At 39.0% G+C, this 10,456-nt stretch overlaps 3 protein-coding genes across 4 annotated transcripts in view; 2 read left to right on the top strand and 1 right to left on the bottom strand.

Annotated features, from left to right (window-relative positions):
- Positions 1-75: 75 nt before the first annotated feature.
- Positions 76-6,536, bottom strand: eif2a (eukaryotic translation initiation factor 2A). 2 transcript variants are annotated; one of them, XM_042064346.1, is made up of 14 exons: positions 6,489-6,536; positions 6,003-6,072; positions 5,809-5,880; positions 5,614-5,732; positions 5,324-5,423; positions 4,907-4,989; positions 4,744-4,817; positions 4,497-4,641; positions 4,223-4,339; positions 3,526-4,100; positions 3,002-3,115; positions 2,665-2,787; positions 1,791-1,856; positions 76-587 (listed from the first exon to the last, which is right to left on the bottom strand). In XM_042064346.1, exons 1-14 carry the CDS (start codon positions 6,514-6,516, stop codon positions 522-524), a joined length of 1,752 nt encoding a protein of 583 aa, XP_041920280.1. In that variant the 5' UTR covers positions 6,517-6,536; the 3' UTR covers positions 76-521. The 2 variants fall into 2 exon arrangements, with proteins under 2 accessions (XP_041920280.1, XP_041920281.1); XM_042064347.1 differs by having other exon boundaries at positions 2,665-2,784.
- A 378-nt stretch (positions 6,537-6,914) lies between these two features.
- Positions 6,915-9,079, top strand: serp1 (stress-associated endoplasmic reticulum protein 1). Its single transcript, XM_042064352.1, has 3 exons — positions 6,915-7,133; positions 7,625-7,697; positions 8,288-9,079. Exons 1-3 carry the CDS (start codon positions 7,050-7,052, stop codon positions 8,326-8,328), a joined length of 198 nt encoding a protein of 65 aa, XP_041920286.1. The 5' UTR covers positions 6,915-7,049; the 3' UTR covers positions 8,329-9,079.
- Positions 9,080-10,218: 1,139 nt separating this feature from the next.
- Positions 10,219-10,456, top strand: part of pcyt1ab (phosphate cytidylyltransferase 1A, choline b) — a 4,191-nt gene continuing 3,953 nt past the window's right edge. The window contains 1 exon segment of the mRNA XM_042064351.1: positions 10,219-10,401. The gene's annotated coding sequence lies outside the window, so the exon portion shown is untranslated.

The raw sequence follows: 10,456 nt of genomic DNA, 5'->3' as shown, positions 1-10,456 counted from the left end.
TAACCTGTTATCATCATACTCTCATACCGTTTAGACAAATTCACCTAATAAATTAGCAGAAGTAGAAAGAAACCATCAGGTTTTTCAAAATATTTATTTTTGTATGTGGGTGCAACACATCCCAAATCAAGGGCAACTTCCAACCTAAACAACATTGGCAGAAAAGAAAGAAATAAAATAAAAAATCAGGGAAATTGAAATTCATTATAGCCATCAAGATTTTTAAAAATAAAAGTTTGAGTACATTTCAAATGGGTATAGCATTACTTGTCAGTTTCAACCATAAGAAAAAGTACTGCAAAAAAAAAAAAAAAAAGAAATTACAGACATCACTGCCCTTATCACCTGTACAGAACATTGCATAGCAATAATGCCTTAAGTTTTATGAATTTGCAAATAGGCCTCAATATGTTAAAGGCAACAGGTTGTTAGCTGCAATGTGTATTCCTTACATTTGTTCATCGTTGACATGACAAAATGACAAGTGCTTAAAATTCCTATGTCCGATAAACGTCTATAATTCACAATCCAAGTTCAAGGTCTTCTAGCTCCTTCAACAGCTGGGCCTCCTTTTGCATTTTGTCAATCTATGAGGAAAAAAGGTAAACTATCAGAACATTCCTTTTCATAGAAGCCAAAAAGGATAAAGAGGTAGCACAGAAGCACATTAAACTCAAAGTTTCCCCAAAACTCACAGATCAACATAACATGTATCGATGTCAGATGTCAGGCTTTTTCTATCAGAATTCTCAACTGATATTAACTCAATGTTTCCCCCTTTCAGTTTAGTAGTTGTGGGCTCTACATCAATTTATGAAGGAACATATATTAAAGCTGGAGCTTCTGAATATGATATCTCGTCAAGCAAGTATTTTTTTTTATTAATTACACATCTGTACACATGAACTTGTTTTTTTGACTTGTAAGGGAAACATCATTGGATCATGCAAATAGTAGTACTACTGGAATAAGCTTCCCCAAATTTCAATTTTATGGGTAGGCCTACAACCAGAACAAATAAGAGAGGTGGAGGAATATTCAAAGCATCTTTTTCATCAGTGCAAACAATCAACATTTGGTGACTTTGCATCATTTGAATACCTATGTGCCATCATTAAGTGTTCCCGTCAGATTTGTCATTTGTAGTTGCTGACTATCTACAGGCCTCCAAAACAGTAAGCTAAAGCTTGTCTTGAAGAGCTAGGCAAACTGTTGTCCGTTACCTGCTTAGAGTTTGACTGTCTTATTATATCAGGGGATCTGAATGTGCATGTGGATAATCCAGAAAACAATTGGATGAGATCTGCACTGCTTGACACTTTCCACCTAACTGCATGCCATGTACAAGGGTCAACACAGATTCTTGACCATACCTTTGACCCTACATAACCAGATCAAACATATCCTCCCCATTAACAAATAACTCACCATCTGGAACCACCGGTTACAAAGGAAAAGAACACAGCTTGATAAAGGCGGTGATGTTCTTAAAAAAAACAGTACATAATCTCAACTCATACTCATGTGGCTTGAACACCTAAGTTTTTACCTTTTACCCCTAACTTTTTAAATCAACTAAACACCTTCTTAACATCACTAATGCCTTCTGTGACAATCAGCACTAAAACTGGTCTTATCAAGGTTTTAAATGGCACACCTCACCACAACTGCTGGCAAAAATGTGCCATACTATTAAAACTGCCTTGCCTTTTTGTCTATAGTGAATTGCACTAGATATCCTGTATACACAATGGTCAATTCTTCAGGTAACCCTGTAACTGAATTCTTACCTGATTTTTCTGTAGAGGTTTACCAGATGCTTGTTGTTCCTTTAATTCTTCTATTGCCTTCAATTTCTGTAGAGAAAAAAACCCACACAATTCAGCAAGGGAAACATTCATAACAGAGACAACATGGTGGATCTGTAACTGTGGACTGTGGATCTGTTTCAAACAATCAAATCATATAGTTGGCGAAGGCAGAATTATCATTTAGTGTCATTTGGATGTTTTATTTCACCATTACTACAGAAATAGCCAGGCTCTTCAATCTGGTAGTGCAATAACACCCCACCACATTTGGGAGGGAAACTAAAACAATTATTATGCTTTTCATAGTCTGCACAAGCTATGCAGACATAAATGCGTCCGTACAAACTTTGAATTCAAACGGTTTCTTCACAGCAAATGAGTAGAAAATGCATCGTTTTGTCATGTAAGGACTTTTTAAATTACATTTTGAGTCTGTTAAGAGGCAAAAAAGGCACGTTTAGATAATGCACAATGGGAGTTCTGGCCATTAGCTGCAGCTACTCCAGTCCGGTAGCACCGATTTTGGTTGTTATTTTTCCTATCGACAGTACTCGGTGACGTCTAGCGATCAAGATCCATGTAAAAATCGTCCGGATTTCTCCTTTAATGGTGCTATAACCAACTTATGTGCAGTTTCAGGTCTCTGACTAGTAGCCTAGAAGCATTCCCGAGCTGAAAAAGCCAGTGATTGAATTGAGAAACTAATAATAAAAAATAAAAAAAGTAAACACCACAGTAGTGTGTTGAACCATCAGGTTTACATATCTGGTAAATGTTCGATTATTAATGCCAATCCTTACACATAAATACACACCTACTAAATATATCATACAACTGTGTTGCATTTACTCACCTTTTTAACATTTTTGATCTTCTTGTCAAGCTCATGGTCCCCTGAGGACACAGACGCAGGAGCCGGATTGGCTGGGGTGGGAGTGGGCTCAGGCTCCGTTTGTGGCACATCAGCCTTCTCCTGCTGAAAACAATCAAAAGACGATGATGAAAACCCCACGGAACCACTGCAGCAAGAGATCCTTTCTGGCTTAAAGGAGCATTCCGGCCAATTTTCACATAGATCTGTTTCTCAAGGCCGGAATTCTCCTTTAAATGATCTCTATCCAAACCTGTTCCGTCTGTAAAATTCTGTTTGTGCTATTACATAAAACAATACTGGTGAGAGGAATGTGTACCTGCTTGGATGCTTTCTTAGCTTCTCGTTTCTTCTGGTTCTTTAGGGCTGATTTAGACATTTGCTGCACACCTGCAGCTCCTGGCCTCATGTTTTGTGGTGGCTCTTCCTCATGCTGATAGAGAAAATAATTAGTCCTCCAAAATATCACCCATATATACTGATGTGTGGTGTCTGTGGCACCTATGGTGGTGTGTATTGTATCTCATACTGCTTCATGGCATCACATATGCATGCATGTATGAATGTACCTGTATGCATGTACCTGTATGTATGCATGTATGTATGTACCTTTATGTATGTATGTATGTATGCATGTATGTATGTGTAATGACAGATTGCTGAACTCAAAATAAACATGTTTGCCTCTGCATTAACTTATAAATATTGAATGACTTGAGATTCTAGCAAACAAAACTTCTTCTTCTGGTCTGACCGTCTTCACTGAACACTGTATTCGTAAGACGGGCCACTGAAAAAGTGCTAATGTGACAATCACAAATCGTTGTTTTGGCTGACACTCACCAGTTTGGAGGAAGCAGTTACAGGTTTGTTACGGAGGGCTGGCGGCCGGTAGGCTTGAGTCGGTTTGGCCTCTGTGCTGCCCAACTCACTTGGTGCGGCCTGGTACTTAATTGGCTTCTCTGGGAAAGTGCCAGCTGGGAAGGGCTGCCACTGCACCTCCCACAGCTCCTGTCCAGCCGCTGTGTCCTCCTTGTAAAGTACTGTGCCAGTGTAGTGCCAGATCTTGTAGCCGTTGCCCACACGCAGCCGCGGGGAGCAGGTGGCAGTGACGATGTGTTCCCCGTCGGGACACCAGGAGAAGAATGTGGCGTCGGCAGCCTGTGGCTTGGAAACCTGCTTGTACTTCTTGATGTCCCACACCTCCATGTGACCCTGCAAGTTTCCGAAACCAGCCAGGACCAGGATGTGGGCCTGGGGGCTGTAGTAGACCGCGTTGCGAGGGCCCGTGCCAAAATCGAAGACCGGGTCACACTTGAGGTTGAACACTGTGGCCTTGGCAGGCATGAAGCCATACACAGCACAGAATTCAGTAGAGTTTGGACTCCACACCACGTCATAGATAGGCCCATTCTTTGCTGCTCAAGGAAGAGACCAAAATGGAAGTCAGGCACAGTGTTTGCACAATGATCAATGCTTAAAAATTAAACTACAGTCCAAATCATCACAAAATGGAAAGGACGGGGAAATAAACTCTTACGTAGTTGCACCACTGCACTCTCTCCATTGGTGGCCAAATAATGTAGGGTTTGCTCTCCGTAGTAGGAGGCTCCAGTTTTATCCACCTCTGTACTTGCAGTCACCAGAAGAGCAGAGGCTAAGAAGAGACAGGGAGATTGTTTCAAGCCTCCATTCGTAGTCTTTTTTCTTCATGAAAAGAGGCCAATTCAACACAACAACACATGTTTTTTTTTTTTAGTTCAAATAAATGCACAAAACCCTCACAGAACTCTAGAGACAAGACTCTGACATACCCTTTTTGTTCCAGAGCATCACCACTCTATCTGCCTTAAAGAAACTCTTATTTGCAAGAGCAGAGGTTGGCCCTCCAAAGTTTGGGTACTGGTAAAGCCGAACAAAAGAAGGACCACCCTTGCTCCCAGGGACATAAACAGCAACCTAGAGAAGCATGAATCCATGTTTACCACTTAAAGAAAACAGACAAAAGAAGAACTTTTTATGCAGAAATTATTAATGGAGCAATTATAAATGACTACTTACTTTGTTAGGCTTGCATCCTGGAGACAAAGCAAATTCTGAAACCTTCTGTAAATGAAGTTTGTTGGCAATGGTTTCTGCAAAGGAAATAACAAATAACATTAAGACAACAAAGGAGGAAATATGATTCGCCATGTTATGACAAACAATACGAGATACCACTTACCAAAGTTGTTCTCTTCAAAGAAGTGAAGCTCATTGTTAACATTTCTGACTGCTATGCTCTCATCATCAGCCCAACTTGGACACCTGATTCAATTCAAATTCAAATTCAAAAGAACTTTATTTTTTTGTTAGGAACTTCATGTGTGAAATTCATGATGCCATAATTCAGGATGGCATTATTAAGAAGAATAAAACAGCAACAAAACAATATATTTAAAAAGTGACATGCATGTTACCATAACATTATCAGTTCTTTAAATTATTCAACTTACTCCAACAAACGAAATCATGGATTACATGAAATACTGGATGTCAAGTGTAGGCTTCTGTTGTTGTTCCCTAATACTCAGGGATGTTTCATGATCTTGAAAGTAGCACATATGGGACTCATAAGTATATAATCCATAAAACAACTCACCATCCCTGCAGTTTTTTCTGATAGAAAGCTTTGATGCACTTCCCAGTCTGTAAGTCCCATAATTGCAGGTTAGGGTCTCCCTGTGGGTTGTCCTGTGTTTCTTAAAATAGAGGCAAGACCTTATGTTATTCCACAGTCAAGTCAGTCTTGTCATACACATAGAAATAGTTCATGACAATGAATCTGATATTCAAAATTGCTCTACTGTTGAATTCATTCCTGATATTGGTGTTTAAATACATACAGGCAAGGTATGGTTTGGGGCATTATTTGGCTTTGTAAACACTCACTTGTATATTGTTGCCATGTGGCAAGCACTTTATTCTGTGGAGAAAACTCCAAAAATGATGCCTTGGGTAGATCAAAATCCTGAACAGAGGATCCATCTGAAGTCTTCACAACACTGACCCTACAAGGAACATTTCTGATTTAAAACATTCTAAACACTAGCCAACAAGTCCTGGTGAAATGTTAATATGCCTTACTTGTCATTGTTGCACCAGCTGAACAGTGATCCATCTTTGCTGAAAGTCACGAACTTACTTGAACGAGCGTCCCTGCAAAACAGAAACCATGTTACCCCTCGAGTAACAGCCACATCTCCCTATGTATCCTGACAGCGGCTACTGCTACAACCGACACTGAAATAAGGACAGTTTGGGAACATTGGAACATATACCTCTGGAAAGCAGGATATTCCGCACATTTCGGCGGCCCTTGCAGCAAAGTAGTCCCGTCCGAGCCACGGACTGTAAGAGGGGAACATCATGTTACAGCATGCTATCATGGCCAGCTATTCCGAACACTGCTATGGTGCATCGGACACCTTGAAACAACCATTATTAATAGTTTGCGTATAAAACGCTGTGCAACAGACAAATAAGGTCCAAATGCGAATGCATAATTAAAAATGTCATGATATTTAAACGTGAGCTAGCTAATTACCTATGGGTTGTGTGTTGTATTTGTGGGCTAGCTTATGTTCACTGCACCATCTGACGACCACTGACTAATCTCTCAATTAAATTACTGGGGTCTCCAATAGTAATATCGCGTTCAGATTACTTAACAATGTTAGTGCTGATCTAAAGCCTTGTGAAAACCTGCTTGATAATACACTTTGAGACTGCTGTAGCAGTATTTACTGCTAAATGAATGAACGCACCTGCGAGAAGAGGTAAGGGAGGCGCCATGATTTAGCGGAAAAAGACATCTGGAAAGGAAATGCGTAAATAGTCACGTGACTATCCTAAAGGCACACGTATGCATTATAAGTGCTGACGAGTACATTTAATAAACTGATTAAATTAATTATAAACGGTTTAGTGATTAAGGTTTATGTAAATGCAACTGATGTTGATATAAAACAATTAAGTTTTAAAACCGGGCTCCTTGGATTGTGTTGAAACTAAAAGGTTCAGTCTTTCACACAACGTATAGATAGATTTTCCCCCACAGATATTAGACATGTGTATATAATTAATACTCATATAACAAGTTTAAAGTTTTAAGTTCTTTTTAAACTGGATTTGAAAGCGTATAGGTTGAAAAGCCATCTCTATTCGCCACGACCACGGAATCGAGTAAGTGGGTGGAGCTGAGTTAGTGTGTACGTAGACATCTCTGAGGGAACTTCATCAATCGAAGAACAAGAACAAGTCTTCAGAAGTCATTCGGGATTGCCATCTTTCAGATCACAAAAAGATCGCCACATAAACATTGCAATATGGTCGCCAAACAGAGAATACGCATGGCCAACGAAAAACACAGCAAAAACATCACGCAAAGAGGAAATGTGGTGAAATCTACGGTAAGTCTTTAAATCTTCGAAAGCGACGTGGAGTAGTCAACGTTATCTACTAGCCAGCTAAAGTTAACTTAACGTTAGCTGTTCAATTAATACACCTTTAATTTCGACCGTCGACAAATAGCCTTACGTTACCTGAAATAATGCTTATTCCTATGCTTTTAGGTTTGGTGTTCATCAAAAATCAGTAAATGTTTGTCGTTCACGTTCGAATCAGCATCACATCCTTTTTTCCACAGCCTCTCGAATTAAAGTACCCTATGGTTCCCAACTTGCAATTTACCCCATAATCAATTATCCGTTTTATGTCGGAAATGGTATGTCATAAGTTTTATTTTTTAAATCATGTAAATGTTTAAGGCTTTGGTAGAGATAACTTCACTACGTGAAATGGTTAGGCTAACAACTAGCCTAGTTGCTCTGCATAGGTGCCTAAGTCTGACGTTTTCTGTTCATATTATCCTTAAATGTGATTTGTTTATTCTTTTTTACAGAGGGCTCAAGACGAAAAAGTGGCAGTGGGACCATGGCTTCTTGCATTATTCATATTTGTCGTCTGTGGATCAGGTAAGTCGCTAAAATTATACAGTAATGCTTGAAGTTAAGTAAAAAAAGAAAAGAAAAAGAAATACTGTAAATTAATTATTCCATCGGTTTATGCTCATACATTTATTTGGGATAGGCAGAACACCAATGACAATAATCAGTTTATGTAATTAAATGATCTGACGTTGGTGAACATAACGTTAGCATACAGATCGGTATGACAGTGGAAATGATCAAAGTTCGTCTTTTTCTATCTATCTTTCCTCTAACCCTTGACCTTTGTTCGAACTAGAATAGGCTTGATTAGCTCAATTTGTAAACAGTTCTACGTGGCTATTTAGTGGGCAATCCTGTGAAGTGTGGGAGCACCGTCAATCTTAAAGTTGATCAAAGACTGTTTTAGAGCATTCAGATAATACAATAGTAACATTACATTATACTCTGTCAGGAATAAAATACATTATACTATATGGGCACAATACTAAAAAAAAAGAGGTCTGCTATTTTTAATTATTGCAGATAATTTATGACAAGATTGGCTTTTTGCTCACAGGAGCACAGAGTATGTTTGCTGTGGTCTCTTTCTCTAATGTGTGTCTTCTTTTCCACAGCAATTTTCCAGATCATCCAAAGCATCAGGATGGGAATGTAGTGTGAAGAGACCCCATTACACTCTGAGCTCTCAGCATTCCTCCTCATTTCCAAGATGGTTACACCCTTCTGGCAAGCCTGAAGATCAATCGTCCATTCCACCTTACATTATTTAATCTCTTTTACCCTCTTTCTAAGTGCCAAGATGGATAACCATAGCTATCTCTCCCTAATTCAATGAGGCATGTCACCTTACTTCAAAAGAAAATACTTGCCGAAGCCATACATTATGGGAATTTTGACATTCCATTGCAGGACCAACTTTGCTGCTGAATCTGTTGAGTGAAATCACATGTTTAAAACAAGACGGCCGAGTATAAGCAAACTTACCGTGATTGAATTTGTGTTTTTTATCCATTTGTGATTCTTCAATGAAATTTCTCAAGATTCTCCTCTTTATTTTCAAAGAAGGACTGTATGAGAGAGTGTTGTGCCTTTCTAGGGACCATGTCATTTGACAGCTGTAACTGTGGTATAGATTAAATGACAGGAGGAACAGTTATGAATCAGGATAAGGTACTCCCCTAAGTTGAATGTTGTTGCAAGCATGCAACATCTAACATTATGCACCTTTCTGTGTTATGGTTCTACAACTTGTATAATACCTATCAAGTGATGGCTGGTGTATTTAGGTATGAAAGTCTATGCAAACTCCTGAAGGAAAGTATAGCTACACTGTGTGTGGCAACAGGCAAAAACATATGCTGTCAATAAAGTCTTCAAAACAAATTTAAAAAAAATGTAAAAGTAAATTAAACTCGTGAGTTGTTTTCTTTTACACTACCTGTCACAGAGGTGATAAAGAAAAATGAAATCACATAGGACCAAAGTTTATATCAGATATCCACTACCAATAGACATGTCAACATACACACATCACTCTGTGGATTCAGTACATTTTCAGTGTCCTAAAACTCTTAGTGCACACAGGAAACAACCTAAACGGCTGGGTTACTGTAAGAGCATGAGTAAAGAGTAGGGTTGCCACCTGTGTCTGACAAAAATCCTGGATATTTTGACCATCCAATCGATCTTTTTGTTTGTAATCAACGGTGCCTTTCGCACATCTAACCCAAGATAAAAACCGTCATTCTAAGCGACAATTGTATAGCTAAAATTAGTAAGAATGACAATTTCTAGTTATTTGTTTAGTTAATTGCTTTATTTAATAGCAGACCTTTATTATTTTGTTATATTTTCAACAGTTTTTAGTTGTAGATACCTGGGGGCAGTATATAGAAAAAAGGGGGAATACATAAAGTTCTGCTTTTTTGCTTATGTGGAATAAACTTTCCTTTTTCTGTCTCCTTGTCCCACCTACATTCCCTCCATCTCCACCTTACCATTTCTAATGAACCTCCACGGTGCGTGCCCCCACCACCACCACCACCCATGTTATGCTACGTCATTTTTGTAGAGCCAATAAGGCTGTGCATACGTTTATGGACGTAGGCACGCTTCAATTAAACTGAAATACACATTTTGCGCATCATGTACAAAAATCCGGGACATTCAGTGTCCAGGATTTTTATTTTTATTTTCCTGGACAGACCATGAAAATCCTGGACAATCAGGAAAATCCTGGACAGGTGGCAACCCTAGTAAAGAGCAAGGGATGTGGTTTGATTTAGATTACATGGACGACCTTAAGCTACATTCGGAATTTGCCCATTAATGGGAGAATCCATAGAGTCTTCATTTAAAGTAGTTCCTGCAAGAATAAGACGCCATGTACAGTGATAATCCACTTTATGATAGGACATTTTTCTAACCAGTAAGTATCGTTACAAATCAGGCGACCAATGATTTGCGCAGGACTGCGGTACGACGAACGAGTCCTCATTGTTCAAAAAGCCGACTACGTCACTTCCTTCAGAGAATGTTAGTTGTAGTTCATGAAGAGCTGTCAAACGTATGGCCTTTATGTCAAACATATGCTCGCTTTTCATTAAACTTGCCAGTTGCAAAATTGCTCTTAAACCCATGAAAAGGTGAAACCATATAACAAGAACGTCAAAATTGTGGGCAGATTTTTTTCCTTTGTCAGCCATCTAACTCAACTGCGCGTCTTTGGGTAAGTAAAAAAAGCTAGCAAGCTAGCTACTAAGAGTAACGTTATAGTACAGTTG

The sequence above is a fragment of the Alosa sapidissima genome, chromosome 15 (genome assembly GCF_018492685.1).
Source record: "Alosa sapidissima isolate fAloSap1 chromosome 15, fAloSap1.pri, whole genome shotgun sequence".
Taxonomy (NCBI): domain Eukaryota; kingdom Metazoa; phylum Chordata; class Actinopteri; order Clupeiformes; family Clupeidae; genus Alosa; species Alosa sapidissima.
The sequence above is the reverse complement of the archived record's forward strand: the minus strand, read 5'-3'. Positions and strand labels throughout refer to the sequence as shown.

What these genes read in the sequence shown, in the direction of transcription:
- eif2a (XM_042064346.1), bottom strand. Translation starts at nt 6,516, where the DNA reads ATGGCGCCTCCCTTACCTCTTCTCGCAG. An exon ending in AGCTGGTGCAACAATGACAA is followed by an intron (nt 5,733 to 5,808) that starts GTAAGGCATATT and finishes TGTTCCTTGTAG; the next exon opens with GGTCAGTGTTGTGAAGACTT. An exon ending in CACATGGCAACAATATACAA is followed by an intron (nt 5,424 to 5,613) that starts GTGAGTGTTTAC and finishes CTCTATTTTAAG; the next exon opens with AAACACAGGACAACCCACAG.
- serp1 (XM_042064352.1), top strand. Translation starts at nt 7,050, where the DNA reads ATGGTCGCCAAACAGAGAATACGCATGGCCAACGAAAAACACAGCAAA. An exon ending in GAAATGTGGTGAAATCTACG is followed by an intron (nt 7,134 to 7,624) that starts GTAAGTCTTTAA and finishes TCTTTTTTACAG; the next exon opens with AGGGCTCAAGACGAAAAAGT. An exon ending in ATTTGTCGTCTGTGGATCAG is followed by an intron (nt 7,698 to 8,287) that starts GTAAGTCGCTAA and finishes TCTTTTCCACAG; the next exon opens with CAATTTTCCAGATCATCCAA.